Here is a 16248-nt window from a genome sequence, read left to right as displayed (position 1 = left end):
AGCAGGAACCGCTGCCAGGATGAGAGGGTAGTAAATTCACAAGCTGCAGACGAAAGCGCTGTGCAGACACTCCTATGCATTAAATGAATGTGCTGCAGATGACACAGTTACTGTCTAGGTTACACAGACATACCTGGAGAGGCAGGGCTAGTACAACTCTGGTCCTTCAGCTCCCAAAAAACAGGATGCTCCCATGGGAGCTAAAACAAAGCCCCAGTGTGGTACAATCCCTAGAGGACACTACTAGTCATCCGGATACACCCAGGCCTTGAAACTGCAACTAGGATAGACACAGGTGGACCCGTGCCCTCATGCAGAGCTAAAATGATTTCAGTAGGGCTCCCGCTCCACATGGGAATAGGGGACTGTCAGGGCAGATCCAGCTGCTGAATCAAGACTAAAGCCGGTATATAGGGGAGAAATTCAGTCTCTTTGCTCTCTGCACAGAAACCCTCATAGTGACTGTTTTCATTTGCCGACTAGGAACTTAACAGAAACTGCGAAACTCATTTTCACACAGGCCCCCAAGAAGTCATTGACCTGGGCCAGGTATACAGGTATAGAAGGCAAAGGTTCTATCATTAATCCTAGCTTCCTGAACCATCCAATACCTCCTCATTGCAGCCAGGTTGCAACACACACCATAAACAAACACTCCCAACTGATTTAGCTGGAGCAAAATGATCACCCAGGCAATTGTTCTATTGGAATAACACCTGCTCAGCCAGGGGGAGGTGGCAAATGCTCCCCTTCCTGTTGAGGCATGGCAATAAACTGGTTGCTTGTGTCTCCTAATCTGGCTACATTTCTTCTGTTAAAACAACACAGAGTAATGCTGATTTCAACTCAGAGCTGTGGCTCAAGTCCTATGCACTATAGTCAGATTATGCTACCACTTACTTCATATGCCAAGCAGAAACCTCTTGCTCTTCCTTTCTTTTTTCATACTTTCCTTCTCCAGGATTTCTTCCTCTTCTTCAGTTTAAAATCTCCACAGAGACTTTTGCATGCACCTCACTTTCCTTACAGCAGCACCTGGGCAGTGGGTTGGAAAGGGTCAGCAGCTTTTTCTCCAATGCAGGGAATTCTGGGACAGCTGGGTCAACTAGTTATGGGCACAGGAGCACACAAGGTTGGGTTCTGTAAGGGAGTGGGTTAGTGTAAGACAAACCTCTAAGAATGGGTGGTTCAGTTCCATAGACAAACCCATGAGAGTGAAATCTGAAGCATGCTTGGCACCCTGACCAAGGCTCTGTATGTGCACGTAATTTAAGCTGGTTCTACACAGAAAAGGGTTTGATTCAAAATATCATATGCCAGAATCGTGGGGAAGATCAAATCCAGAGCTGAACTTCACAGCTAACTCCTGCTGCTCTAATGACTTCCTCACAATCAAACATCAAGCTGAGGGCAAAGCACAGAATAGGACCCAGGTGCTCAGGTTCCCAATCCCATGCTCTAAACACTAAAGAACTCCCCCTCCTTCTGTCCCTTTGCCCTGCTTTTAGCAGAAAGACACCATTTCATCAAAATGCATGTCCCACTGTCATCCCTTTTCTTCTAGGGGCCACCAACCACTACGCTGTGGAGTCCAATAGCACATACAAAGGTTTCTCTCTCTCTGTCTCTGGTATTGACTGGCAGGAGATGCTCAATGAGTTTGAGTGCCGTGTTCAAAGAGCTTAAAGCTATTAGAGAGCAAAGAGGGACTGTGGTGAAGGCAAGAGGCTCAGGAGTCAAAGTTCAATTCCTGGCTCTGTCAGACTCTCTGTGTAGCCCTGGGCAAGTCAGTTAGGCTGGAGTTTCCAAAGGTGCTAAGGGAGTTAGGTATCCAAATTGGGTGTCTAACTCCCTTAGGCTCATTTGAAAATCCCAGGCTTAATCGCTCTGTGCTTCCTTTCCCCATGTGTAAAGAGAGGACATTAATACTTCCTTTGGCTGTCTTATTTATTTAGATTGTAAGCTCCTTGGGACCAAGACTTACTATGTGTATTTACAGCCCTAGCACAATGGGCCTCATCTCAGTGATACAGATAATAAATACGTGCAAAGTACACACTATGTATGATACCACGCAAGAACTGTTATGCCAAATAGCTAGATACTATGAGGCAGTAATATAAGTCCTTGCTGGTCTATAGGCAATGACACCCCATGCCCTACAAAACAGACCAGCACTTTTCCCCCATCAGTCTCAAAACACTTTGCAAAGGAAAGTAAGTTTCATTATCCCCTGATTCAGCAGCCGGATCTGCTCAGGCAAATCCATGCGCTCACAGAAGTAATGTGCCCAAGGCCTCATAGCAAATCCATGGGCTTGTACTTTAATCACCATGCTACCTTATAGTAAGTATATCCATGCAAGGGGGAAGAGAAGGTTTTTTCAGATGAGACGAGGATTTCAGATGGCCAAGCCAGCTCCTAACTATGGGGGGGTCGGGAGTAAACTTTCCCTGCAGGCAGATTATCCCATAAATGTGCAGTTTCTTGCATCTTCCTCTGAAGCAGTTGGTACTGGCTACTTTCACAGACAGGCTACTGAACTGGATGACCCATGGCTCTGATCCAGTGTGGCAATTTCTAAGAGATTTAAGAATACATGGAAAGTCAATGAAATGAAGATATACCTAAGGGAAAGCTGGTCCAGTTGCCAAAAAGCCGCAGTAGGACATGACCCACACTTTCCTTTGCTAGACTGGTACTCTTGCTGGTTTTTGTCTTTCATGAGGCTGCAGTGCAAATCTACTAGGCATAACTGTACATGAGAATTCTTCCCTCAGCAGTCAACCCACAAAGCCAAGATACTTTGGCAGTAGCCTTTTGCTCTGTGCTGAATGTTCCAGTAGGATGTTATTATACCTTTAATCTAAAATTAATGGCCATAATCCTTAAAACACACACACACCAGCAGACGTGCTTTGTGGGGGAAATCTAGCAGCTGCTCCAATGTGGTTGGAGCATCTAAGAGAGACAGAGTCATCATAGATTTGTACGTTGTTCAGAGTTTGATGACTATTATTATACAACTAATGCAGCCTAATGACTTCAGGAAATACAAACCCTACAAGGCTTTCCAAAGAGATGAAATCCAGATAGCTTCTCCTAACTCTTAAATAAACAAGGAATTAACTTCCTGCCCTTTCTAAGCTGGCAGTAATTGAAGCCTGTGATTTATGTGGCATGCTCTTCTTGCAAGGCAGTGAGAGATGGGGGATAATTGGCCAGTTCTTGCAGGGAAAATAGTTATTTCACAAGTCCTAGAAGATGGACGGCCAGTGCTCAAACAATTGTGATAACCACTTGGCCATAAATTTGTCAGTTAGGAGGGGAAAGCACTTGAGTGTGCTATTTATCTTGTGGGGCCTCTTGCCTTTTTCATCAATTGGTCTCACTCTCAAACAGAACAACAAAATAGTGCTGTTTTCTGCACTCTTTTTATTTATTGGTTTTGTTTGTACCATCCCATCTCCCAAGAAAAACAGGACCCTTCCAGATGCGCAAAGAGTTTTATCTCATCAGCTGCTCTCTGCATTTCCTCCCCAGCTGACTGCACCATTAGGCCATGAGAGATCTACCTGGCCAACATCTCTGGTTTCCAACTGACAACATAGAAATTGATATCAAGGAACAGACCAATGGCCCTTCAAGTCAGGTAGGCTGTCTGTGACAACAGTCTATGCCAGATACTTCAAAGAAGGGTATCACCCCACCATACAAGTTGTATCTAACTGTGCAACACTCTATCATGGAAATAGGACAGTAATTCTTCCTAAGCATCTCCCATGTCTCTGACTTCTCCTGTCTTCTCTAGTCACCCACACATCCTCCTATAAATAGTCTATTCCATTTAGGACAAAGGCTCCAGGCCTGGTTGTCAGTATGTCCTTTTGTCCTTGTAAGAAAAACACAGGATTGAAATTCTTAAACTGTTCCTTTAGTCCTTGAGAGCTGTATAAACTCTAGTTTGAGTGCTCATGTGACCCCTAACCCAGCCAATAGCCCATCTCTCTTAAAATGCACCTCTCTCATTCCTATTGGTTTTATATTTATAGCCTGTAAACTCATTGGGGCCAGGACAGTATCATGGGGCAAGGACATTCTGTGTTTGTACAGTGCCTGGTGCATTGGAACCTTGATCCTGACTGGGATCTCGGGGAGCTACCTTCAGAGAGATATTTAATAATGATCATAGTTAAATCACACCCTGTGATAGTATCCTGGCCTTGTTAATCTTCAGCTGTACCCTGCTCTCTAAAACAGTGTTAGCCGTAACTGAGAATCTGAAAAACTGTCCCCCATTAAGAGAAGCACTTCTTCTCTTAATCTGCACCCAAGCAGTTAAATATCTGCTTTGCTGTGAGGTGCACCCTGCATAGGATGACCAGACAGCAAGTGTGAAAAATTGAGATGGTGGTGAAGGGCAATAGGTGCCTATGTAAGACAAAGCCCCGAATATCGGGACTGTCCATATAAAATCAGGACATCTGGTTACCCTAACCCTGCAATGCCACAACCCTTGTGCTGAGATCTCTCTGAATAAAATATTTCCGCTGGACTTAATCTACACTCCTAAAAATGAGAAAGCAGCCAGTGATTTTCTGAGTCAATTTAATAGATTAACAACTGCTGACACCTGGTGGACAACATAAGTACTGTGTCTGTCCTGAGCCAGAGACACATTTACTGCTCGCATCCCTATAGCTAACCGCTTCACTAATTCCTATCTAAATGCTAAAAGTTAATGTTATTTGCAGGGTTTACTGCTTAGCCTTATTTCATAGCCAAGCATAATTCATTTCACTTCTCTTCAGGCAGAAAATATATTATTTGTATTATGATAATGTTTAGGGTCTCCATTGAGGTAGGCACTGTCCTAAAAGCCAGTCTTACCACCAAGAACTTATATTTTTAAGCAGACAAAGGGTGGGAAAGGAAACCGAAGCACAGAGACACAAAGTGACTTGCTCAAGGTCATAGCCTGTCAATAATAACAGCTCACCTAACTCTTACATAGCACTTTTCATCAGCTCTCCAAGTGCTTTACCAAAGAGGTCACTATCATTATCTCTGTTTTACAGATGGGGAAACTGAGGCATGAGGATGGGAAGTGATTTGCCCAAGGTCATCCAGCAGGCCAGCAGCAGAGCTAGGAACAGAACCCGAGTCTTCTGACTCACCATCCAGCACCCTAGTCACTGAGCATGCTGTCTCCCCTCAGGTATAATAATTAGTACTTTGTGTTCAAAGCACAGAACAAACATTATGTAGTATTTTAACCCTCTCCAAAGGGTAGATGTTATTGCCCCATTTTATAGATGGAGAAATTTAGGAACAAAGAGGTAAAGTGATTTTTCCAAGTAGTCAGTAGCGGAACTGGAATTAGCACTCAGGAAATCTGCCCACGTACTCAAGACACTACTCCACACTCTTTAATTTATACCATCCCTGGACCTACCTTTATGCCTAATACTAACGCTTGCCTAGCACCCAAAAACTGACCCTTTACTAGTAAGTGACCCCAATGAAAAGTCTACTACGCCTATGCAATAGAAACTCTTCAGTCATTAATATGACTGACTGAAATCCGCTATTAGGGATGGAAACTCAAACCAACCACTAATAATCCCAAAACCAACCCTGGCATGATTTAACTTTATTCCCAATCTGAGTTTAAGAAGACAGAAGTCAAATAATCCAGTGTAGTTAAGAAAAAGATTTTCAGGGCTAAAAGGTAAGGTGTTTTTTATTTTTTATTTCTGAGAATTGCACTGGAGGAATGAGGCAAGCAAAGCTGAATTCTGATTAACTGCTGTGGCTAATACAAAGGGAGTGGCTGCACTCCCTTATATGTTCTTGGGTGAGGAGTGTATGTTGTGAGGACAGAGATGTCACATGCGTGCCCCCAAAAGACATTGCTAGACCAAAAATTTCCAGACCTGTGCAGACGTGGCATACCTTGAATGTGGATTCACCCGAACAATACCTGAAGAACCTGTATTTTCCACAAGTGAGCTGCCCGCATTAGCGGGCCACTGGACTCAATGACCCAGGAGAGTCCCTTGTCTAGGGCTGGAAACATTACTGAGCTACTGCCGTTCAAAGGATAGAGTATAAAACAAAGCAACCTCAAAGAGGATCCCATAGTCATAGCCTCAAAGCCCACACTGTTGTCAACTTAAAATAAAAGCTGGAAAGCATAGGCCAGATGGAGACCAGACTTCAGCTAGGAAGTTACACCGTTGGAACAGGCCCAGGAAGCTATGCATCTTCAAACTATGCCGTGGTTTACGGCAAAGATAAAAGGTCAATCCTTCTGAGCTCAGCCTTCTCTTCACCTCACCAAACCACTCAGAGAACTCATGGTTTCTCAGTTGCTTGAAATCCAGAGAGACTATTCATCCTCAGTATGGATTACACCACCAGTAGTAGGTGCTTTCCCTGCTGCCCTGCCCACATCCCTCTACCTAAGCCAAAGGATCCATATCTGGCTGCGTGCTGACAAGACACCCAGATCCCCCATAAAAAGACTCATCTACTTTCCTTCTAGTATTACTCATACCAGCTCACTAGATGGTAATATGAATCCATTTGACTAGATGACAAGCTTTTCCTCCTTCAACCAACAGCCTGCTCACAATGGCAGCAGGGTGGGGGGCGCCTGAAAGAGAAACTGAAATTGTAGAGGAAAGGTATAATTTTGATTTGATCCCTAGGGTCTAGCAAAACTCAGAACAGGAGGAATTATAAATATGGCCAATTCAGAGGCTCCTGGGCATTTTTGGTTCATTTTTAGTAACCCTGTGCAAAAACTTCATTTTCTAAACGCTCCACAAACAAAAGCCCCACACCCTGGCGCTGACAAGAGCTAACCTGTTAGGTCTGAAGTGACTTGGCCAAGGCCCCAGAGGGTCAGTATCAAAACTGGGATTAGAATTTCAGAAGCTCCTAGCTCCAAATCCTTTGTTTAAGAGCACTACATAATCTCTCTAAAACTCTTAAGGAATCCTTACCTTGTTTAACTGACCTTCCAGAAAACTGATTCCTGCTCCCAGATCAGCAACTAAGAGTTGTAAAATCTATTCTACCCTGGGATGAGAATCTGCTCCATGATTTTAGACTTCAAATTCCAGTTGGCACCATCTATTATTAAACTAGCCAGCCTACAAAGCCAACCTTCAGCCACTTATTTTTCTGTTCTGCTATATGGAACACTTCCCTCCCTACTGTGGTCTCACTTACTCCTTTATGAAGAAGGCAGCTGGGTGCTTTAGACAGTTATTTTAAATAAATAAAATTTGTGCCTAATGGCCTAGCAACTCAATCCTTAGCAACAGAAAACCAGTAACAAACAAGGACTTGTAAATCCCAAGAGCACCCATGAAAGGGGGTGCTAATGGGCACTCATGAAGCAGGACTTGCAGAGATTAAGTCAGAATGGGGAGAAAGAAGGTCCAGTCCCATTTGACCTTTAGCAAGATCTTTTGCTCAATTTCCCATCTGCTGACACTGAGAATGGACACTACCCCTTAGTACCATGTGCTGTTAACTGGTTGGAAGAACTACTGAGACCAGGTCTGCACTGAAAAATGTAAGTCAATCCAGCTGTACAAACCTGTGGGGGGGCAGGAGGGGAACCACACAGTTAAGCCAATCTCAATCTTGTCATAGAATTCTTCCTTCACTCTAGCACTATCACCTTAAACTACTGACCTACCTCCCCAAGATGTGGAGGGTAACTACAGTGACACTTTCTGTAGCTGTCGTGTGGCTACAAGTAGAGATGGAGCCTTAGACTGACATCTTTCAGTGTGCTGTCTCCACCCCATTATTTCACCTGTTGGGGCTGCACCCTTTGTAGCACAACTAAGCTAATTTGATTCTGTAGTGCGGGAAGCTAGTCATACGCACTTACTCTAGCTGTGGAAGAAGTTTGACTGAAACCATGCATAGATACTCTCATTCAGGCTACTTTGTACCTGTTAAAATTTCAGCAAGCTCAGGCCACTTTGATTCCATTAACACCTACACAGTGCTTTAATGCAATTATGCACATTAGACAAGCCCTGCTGGAGTGAAGTTCCAGAGCCATATAAACTGATTTGCTCTTCCAGGTGCTCATGCATCTCAGCACCTACATAAAATGAGGAATGCTTTTACAAGTAAGGTAAATATAGCCTTACTTGGGGGTGAGCACAACTGCAAATTCCCTTTTAGAGTTCATATGGGGTTTCTGACACAGTGTAGGACACGTTCACTAAATGCTTTAGTTTCCTACTTATTGAGTAAATTAAGGGAAGTTCCTTTAATAGAAAATTAGGAATCCTTAATTTATAAAAAGTAGTTTTTGCTTTGCCTTTGGCCTAGTAATAGCTTCCCTTAAAGCCATCAGCTTTAATAAATATGCAGTGTCACAAAGCTGATATTCTGTAATTGAAACAATTAATTTGACACCTTTGGCTAAGTGTGTTTAATTGCTTAGCTTTCTGAAGAGGCTTCTTTAAAGCAAAGAGTTTGGTATGACTGCTTTATAGCCTGACAGAAAAGGCAACACTCCCAACCCAAGCAGTTTGGCAAATTACTAGTTTTACAGTAATACTAGACACTTCAAAGTGAGCAATCTTACCTGACACTTTCTGCCCACATTTACATGCCTTTGAGGTGTGGTAAAATTACTTCTGAGTTCAACACCTTGTGTGTAATTTTGCTGCCTGTTAAGGAAATGCCTGACCTATAACTGCATTCAACTGCAAACAAGTTTTATATGTTTGTCTAATCAAAACAGTGCTTGCTTTAACTTTTTGACAGAGGAAGAGTCTCTAGCCAGCTGCTATGCCTAGTCAGTTTGCTTTCCAGAAGTTTGTTGTGTTGGAGTAAATATCAGCCTACATATCTGAAGTCATTTGGGTCTGCCAACCATAAGTGGCATGAAGTCCCAGCCTCACTCCTTTCTTCCAAGGAAACACAGAGAACCCTAAGAGCTGAATCCCATGCTCAAAGCAGTCAGATCAAAATGCTATGGGGCCAGAACACTGATATTTAATAACTTTACCAGTCTGAAGTGTCTTTGTCAAGGTCAAGGAGCAAATTCCTTTAATGCTTATGTCTGAAAACTAGACTTGAAGCAAAGCCAGTCTCATGAAAATTGCTTTACATTTACTCATAATTCCTGATAAACTACAAGTTACTTTTCTTTAACCAAGTAGGATGAATCAAGAACAAAAGCCTTTTGATGCCAATTAAATAAGTTTTATTCCTTAGGACATGAATTGCATTTGCACTTGTTTACAGTACTGATAAAGTGCAATGGTGTTCACCTTCCCTGTGCACATGTTCAAGTATTTAGAATGCCTAAAATGCCCGGACACAATTTATACAGCAGCTCAAATATGGAATTTTTTTTAGCCTGCCAATGCACCCAGCCTTGAGTCCTTCAATTCTAAGAAATAGCCAGCTGTGGAATGCCGCTTCCAGTGCATTTAATCCACCTCCTCAATGGTTGGTCCAGATGAGGCCCCTCCAGATGGGGCAGCTCCACCACCAGGGAATCCACCAGGCATGCCACCAGGCATTCCTCCTGCACTCTGGTACAGCTTGGTGATGATGGGGTTGCAAACCTTCTCCAGCTCCTTCTGTTGATGTTCAAACTCTTCTTTCTCAGCAGTCTGGAACATAGACAGCAATGGGCACACTTGCAGCAAGTGTGCCCTTGGAAGGCCAGCTCAAGAGCCAGCCTACTGTTTATACTCCCCCCCCACCCCCCATTTACCTTGGGTCAGGGTAAAGATGGCACCTTGAGAAAGTGTACTTAAAGCAAACCCCATGCAGGGGCAGGCTTGCACTACTCTAGTCAGTTTTCCTGGGTGACAAGAATGGGTGTGGGAGAGTAGTATGCTAAGCTAGTGTTTGACAAGCTACAAAGAGCAGTTCAGACTCTAGAACTAGACATAAATACAGACAAAAGTTAAGCAAAAGGAAAGCTATAGGTTAACAGCAACCACTGCTAAAGAGCTTGAGACCTACGTAATCTGCGTTAATATCCTACGGGAGAGTTAAAGAGACACTGTCAGAGCAGTTATGGCAAGGAATTGCTGGTTATTCACTAGTGCAAGAAGTGCACTCAGGAAGGGAAACTCAGGAAACCCATTTCTTTTAGTGGAGTTGGTAACTAGAGTCTGATCTGACATTGTGTCTTTAAAAGGGAGGGAGACATCTTGTAGCACCAGGAGAAACATTAAGGCAGTCTTTTAGAAAGGAAGATTTTATGGTCGCTCAGACATCCAAGGAAGGTACTTTAAGCCAACATAAGTCTTTCGACTTCTGGTGGAAACTACGAATGGCTTTGGAATCATTTTCATCATAGCGACCATTAGCTACCTCCTGCCACCGAAATCTAGGCCAATAGCTACAGCCTCCCCATAGAAACTATGAACCCACCTTGGATTTTGGAGCTGCCTTCTGTGTAGGCCATTACAATACAAAAAATACTGGTTAAGATTACAATGGTAGAAGACTTGCCTGGTTGCTGCAGCACTGATTAAATGTGCTCATTTTCAGGTTAACACAAGTCCTGAAGCTTTGTTGGAACTTTTAATTCTGATTTTTGGATGATTAAAATTATCTCCATGAGAGAAATTTTAAACATACCTGATTCTTGTCCAGCCAGTTGATAATTTCATTGCATTTGTCCAGGATTTTCTGTTTGTCCTCATCACTGATCTTGCCCTGGAGCTTCTCATCTTCAACAGTGGCCTTCATATTGAAAGCATAGGATTCTAGAGAATTCTTGGAAGACACCTTATCACGCTGTTTCTCATCTTCTGCTTTGTATTTCTCTGCTTCCTGGACCATGCGTTCAATGTCTTCCTTGCTTAAGCGACCTGAAAGATATGGTAAGTTGGTTGCACTAAGTTTGTGGGCCACATTACTGTAAGAAATTGTTCATGGAGTGAGATTTTTAGGCTTTAAACTATCAACCCATGGTTCCTTTTTGGAGTTTGCAGAACAAGACAGTCCAGTGTTAAGAATTTACTGCCTGTGTAATTTGCAACATGGTTTAACATTCCCTATCAGCACAAACTGGTGACCGGGCAGCTGCTTTAGCTTGGGGCACACCCCAGCAAGCTGGTAGTTATGGGAAAGGAGCTGGAATTGGTGGTTCCAGTACCACGACAGCAGTAAGACTGGCCTTTCATTCTATCACCGGTATATGTACACCCACCCACTTCAGGGGAACATGATGCAGTCCTACAACTACTGCAGCCACTTTACACCCCCAAAGGACTATGCACTGCCTACCTTTGTCATTGGTAATTGTGATCTTGTTCTCCTTGCCAGTGCTCTTGTCCACAGCAGACACATTAAGGATGCCATTGGCATCAATATCAAATGTTACTTCAATCTGAGGTACGCCCCTTGGAGCTGGAGGGATGCCAGTCAGCTCAAACTTGCCCAGCAAGTTGTTGTCTTTTGTCATGGCTCTCTCCCCTTCATAGACCTGAAGTGGGGGAAAAAAAACAAGGTCCAACAAGAGGAGCGTAAGCATTTTGCTATATGAAGTTTAATCTGTTACTTGCAACTAGTATTTTCAACTTTATTTTTGTAAGGATCAGGAAGTCAAGTGAAGTATGTGTTATGGTCGCTCAGACATCCAAGGAAGGTACTTGGCACCAACATGGGTCTTTCAACCTCTGGTGGAAACTACGAATGATTTTGGAACGTTTTCATCATAGCGGCCACAAGTTACTCCTTCACAAATCAACTCTCAAACAAGGAAGGGTTCTTCAAACCCACCGTGTCTTGATAGTTTACTCAAGAAGACTGAACTCATCTGCAGATAAACTTAATTATAATTACAATACTTCCTCACAAGAGAAGTTAGAAGTTTAAACTGGGGGTTTTCAGTACCTAAAACTGATTGAGGTTATGCTGCAGTACAGAGGCAGTGAATGTGATGAGTGGCAGCCCCTTAACCATTTGAAGAATAATTACCCCAAACCAGATACATACCTGAATAAGTACACCAGGCTGGTTGTCAGAGTAAGTGGTGAATGTCTGAGTCTGCTTGGTGGGGATAGTAGTGTTTCGCTTGATCAGGACTGTCATGACACCTCCAGCTGTCTCAATACCAAGAGATAGAGGAGTGACATCCAACAGCAGCAGGTCTTGTACATTCTCAGACTTGTCCCCAGACAAGATGGCAGCCTGAACAGCTGAAAAGAAAGTAGTGTCAAGACACTGCAAAAAAAATACCGTCACTGGGAAATGGAGGTTTCTTTTAACTCGCTCAGACATCCAAGGAAGGTTTTAGCCATCATCAGTCAACTTCTGGTGGAAACTACGAATGGCTTTGGAACCAAATTCATCAACGCAAGTAAACTGGAAAGATGCTATCCCATAGGATTTAAGCAATACACTTAGTTGAATACGTGCATAAGTGATTTGTCACGGATGCTATAGCGATCCATAGGTCACCAACATTTAATCACTTACTAGCCATAGCTGCCATGGCTTGAGTATTGCGTTAGGTATGGATATATGTAAAGTGTGAAAAACTATGGTCAAAAGACCCAGCATTAGACGCCATAAAAGTTATTGTGGGAATTAGTTACCTGCACCATAAGCCACAGCTTCATCAGGATTGATGCTCTTGTTCAGCTCTTTGCCATTGAAGAAATCCTGCAGCAGTTTCTGAATCTTGGGGATTCGGGTGGACCCACCAACCAGTACAATATCATGGATCTGTGATTTGTCTAGTTTGGCATCCCGCAGGGCCTTCTCCACAGGATCCAGAGTGCCACGGAACAGATCAGCATTTAACTCTTCAAAACGAGCTCTGGTAATTGAGGTGTAAAAATCAATGCCCTCATAGAGAGAGTCAATCTCAATACTGGCCTGAGTGCTAGAGGAGAGGGTACGCTTTGCACGTTCACAAGCTGTGCGGAGACGGCGAACTGCTCTCTTGTTCTCAGTAATATCCTTCTTGTGCTTCCGCTTGAATTCAGCGATGAAATGGTTGACCATACGGTTATCAAAGTCCTCCCCACCCAAGTGGGTATCACCTGCAGTTGACTTTACTTCAAAGATGCCATCCTCAATAGTGAGGATTGAAACATCAAAAGTGCCACCACCAAGGTCAAAGATAAGGACATTCCTTTCAGCTCCAACCTGGAAGAACAGAGTGTGTTTTCTGTTATGGATGTGTTAGAGCTCACCAGTATTGAGCTAACTAGGAACAATCTACTATGCTGTTTAGCTGTGCTATCACAGCTTGCTCACCTTCTTGTCCAAACCATAAGCAATAGCAGCAGCTGTCGGTTCATTGATGATCCGGAGCACATTGAGACCTGCAATGGTTCCAGCATCTTTTGTGGCCTGGCGCTGGGAGTCATTGAAGTAGGCTGGTACTGTGACCACAGCATTAGTAACAGTCTACAGACAGAAAAAGAGTCACAATCAGCTGAGACCTTCATCTACAGGGTATATAAATATATGAAATCAAGATCAAGCTACATTTGAGACCATTAACCCCTTAAATTCTAGGAGAGTTACTGGAGGAGCTCAGCTCTTAAGTCTCACCTTCCCAAGGTATGCTTCCGCAATCTCCTTCATCTTGGTCAATACCATGGAAGATATTTCCTCTGGGTAGAAACTTTTGGTCTCCCCTTTGTACTCAACCTGGACTTTTGGCCTGCCAGCATCATTCACCACAGTGAAAGGCCAATGTTTCATATCAGACTGGACAACAGCATCATCAAATCTACGACCAATCAGCCGCTTTGCATCTAAAAAAGTTAGCTATTGTCAGTAATATTTCCAATTCACTTTCTAATTCACCATTCTACAAAAGCATGCTGAGATTAACACTTCAGTTATGTCCTCTGTTTTAAAGTCAAATGAGGCAACTCCCAAAGTAACTCCCCTCCCCAAATACCTAGCCATCTTGTTCAGTGGCACTATGGAGACTGACTCCTGCCACAGTAGGAGCAGATTTAAGCCATCCTATCTACTGGTATTAGGACAATGGCAAAGAAGTCTCCACTTTACTGCTCTAAATCATGCAAACTCCATTTACCCTATAGTTTTCAACCTTGGGATGTGCAGACCCCTCTGTCCAATGTTTTGAGTCTGCAGATTACAGGTTGAAAACCCACTGATTTAGAGCCTTAACCTGTATAAACCGAACTCAATGAAAGATGAATTGGGATCATTCAGGACTATGAATGGAACTGGCGTCTAAATAACTTATGCCTCATGCCAATTTGAGCACCAACCTGCACCACAGGATGTACTTTAAAACAGACTGCATTTGTTCCTTCATTCCCAGAATCTGTTCATTGAAAGCAAAGCAGCATTGCTGCCTAAACTGATGCCAACATGGAAACAATGGAGATGCGAGGCCTCTAGCTCCTTCCATCTACGTCCAACTTAGAGAGCCCAATTCTGCATGAGGCTATACCACCTAACAAGTGTAAGAGCTATACAGTTTATGCTAGCTAAGCAACAATACAGCAACTTTATTCAGTTTAATATTCTAGTCCCAATTTAAAAGGCTCATGTCTTTTCTTACCAAAGACTGTGTTAGTAGGATTCATTGCAACTTGGTTCTTTGCAGCATCACCAATCAGCCTCTCTGTATCTGTGAAGGCAACGTAACTCGGCGTGGTCCTGTTACCCTGATCATTGGCAATGATTTCCACCTTGCCATGTTGGAAGACACCAACACAAGAATATGTGGTGCCAAGATCAATTCCAACTGCTGGTCCCTTAGACATTTTGCCTGTAAATGAGAAGCTTGTTTACCACATATGCAAACACTTCAGTTTGTTAGCCCATGTTTAATAAAAAACTCCTAAATCAGATATGACAAAAAAAACCTAACAAAAATCAATGTTTTCCTTTTAAAAAACTGAAAGGATTAACAGTAGCAAGGTTTAAACTTCATGAGCTTAGTAGCAGATGCTTCTACGCAAAGTATCAATAATTAGTATGGTGTTGAGTCTCACCAATTAGCTACTAGAATAAGGCACAGGATGCCACGTGGCCTCAAAGTGACACAAAACAAAAAAACTTACCCAAAGAGACAAAGTCCCTTACAATTAAGTAGCTAAATGAACCATGAAGTCTACATTTACAGCTAAGCCTTAAGGCTACACAGCCTTTTGGCCAGGCAGACAAAGCCTCAGCCCATGCCTGGGGCACAGAACCCCGTATTATTAAGCGTTGCAATTTGAGCCACTTGGCCAACAAAGGCGGACGGGAGGGAAACACGTAGCTCCGCAGAGCGAACCTCCAGGCATGGGGGGGGGGGGGGGCGCGCCTCATTCCGGCCACGTGGGTGGGCGGGCGCCCGTTGCATGCTGGGAAGCGAAGTCCCCACACGGCCCCACAGCCGCCTTCCTCGAGCCACGCGGCCAGGCCACGGGGAAACGCAGCCGGGAAGCGAGGCGGGCGGAGAGGGGGCTGAAAGACCCCAGCACGCCTCCCCGCGCGCGGGCCGCATGCCCCGCCGCACCACGCGCTCTCGCGCCTGCGCTCTGGCCAGCCCCTGCGGAACCAGCCGCTGAGGCGGTGTCACGTGGACAGTTGTCCCCTCCCTCCTCCCCCCCGCCCGGAACCGGCGAGGCGCGGCGCAGGGCACGCGGGACTGGGAAACAGCTTACGCCGGCCGGAAACCGCAGGCAGCATCTCCCCGCTTCCCCCACCCGTGAGCCGGGGGGGGGGGGGGGGGGCTCCCTTGTTCGCGCCCCGCCGCTTGCCGGCCGCAGGGAGCCGGGGAACCCGCCCTGGGGCAATGCGGGCCACCCACCCCGGGGAGACGGGAGAGTCCTGGGCAGCGGGCGCGGCAGCCGGCTGAGGGGAAGCTTCGGGCCCCAGGGCCCTTCCCCCAACCTTTGGGAACACCGAGCCGGGTGGAAACAAGGCCGCGATCCCCCTTCCCCAGAAAGCCCGGCCGCGCCGCGGGTCCCGCGCCAAGAGCGGCGAGCCCGGCCCGGCGCTCGTCCCCGCCCCATATTCCTGGCTAGCCCCAGTCGAGACAAGGCCCCAGTCGTACCTGTTCAGCGCGAGGTAGCTCAGGGCGGAGAGGAAACGATGATGCGGGAGCTGCAGTGCTGAATGAGACCGGTTGCTCGCCCCCCACACGCTTTATATACCCCCCTCAGAACCTTCCAGAACTGACGCCCCCCTTCGCCTCCAGCCGGCCAATCCTGCCGTGCTTCCCCCCGGCAGGAGCCAATCGCGCTCAGCGGA

General features: G+C 45.0%; 1 protein-coding gene and 3 non-coding genes across 4 annotated transcripts; all 4 read right to left on the bottom strand.

The window, feature by feature from the left end:
* Positions 1-9230: 9230 nt before the first annotated feature.
* Positions 9231-16188, bottom strand: HSPA8 (heat shock protein family A (Hsp70) member 8). Its single transcript, XM_007066963.3, has 9 exons — positions 16052-16188; positions 14567-14776; positions 13576-13781; positions 13276-13428; positions 12609-13164; positions 12007-12209; positions 11296-11494; positions 10645-10877; positions 9231-9662 (listed from the first exon to the last, which is right to left on the bottom strand). Exons 2-9 carry the CDS (start codon positions 14769-14771, stop codon positions 9477-9479), a joined length of 1941 nt encoding a protein of 646 aa, XP_007067025.1. The 5' UTR covers positions 14772-14776; positions 16052-16188; the 3' UTR covers positions 9231-9476.
* Positions 10266-10363, bottom strand: LOC114021132. The gene has a single exon (XR_003565801.1). It is a non-coding gene; the product is annotated as a small nucleolar RNA SNORD14 (small nucleolar RNA).
* LOC114021134 lies at positions 11636-11732 on the bottom strand. The gene has a single exon (XR_003565803.1). It is a non-coding gene; the product is annotated as a small nucleolar RNA SNORD14 (small nucleolar RNA).
* LOC114021133 lies at positions 12280-12370 on the bottom strand. The gene has a single exon (XR_003565802.1). It is a non-coding gene; the product is annotated as a small nucleolar RNA SNORD14 (small nucleolar RNA).
* Positions 16189-16248: the final 60 nt, after the last annotated feature.

Source organism: Chelonia mydas, chromosome 22 (assembly GCF_015237465.2).
Source record: "Chelonia mydas isolate rCheMyd1 chromosome 22, rCheMyd1.pri.v2, whole genome shotgun sequence".
Classification (NCBI taxonomy): Eukaryota; Metazoa; Chordata; order Testudines; family Cheloniidae; genus Chelonia; species Chelonia mydas.
This window is presented reverse-complemented; position numbering and strand designations above follow the sequence as displayed.

What these genes read in the sequence shown, in the direction of transcription:
- HSPA8 (XM_007066963.3), bottom strand. Translation starts at nt 14,771, where the DNA reads ATGTCTAAGGGACCAGCAGTTGGAATTGATCTTGGCACCACATATTCT. An exon ending in CTTATGGTTTGGACAAGAAG is followed by an intron (nt 13,165 to 13,275) that starts GTGAGCAAGCTG and finishes CTGTTCTTCCAG; the next exon opens with GTTGGAGCTGAAAGGAATGT. An exon ending in ACTGGCTGGACAAGAATCAG is followed by an intron (nt 9,663 to 10,644) that starts GTATGTTTAAAA and finishes TCTATGTTCCAG; the next exon opens with ACTGCTGAGAAAGAAGAGTT.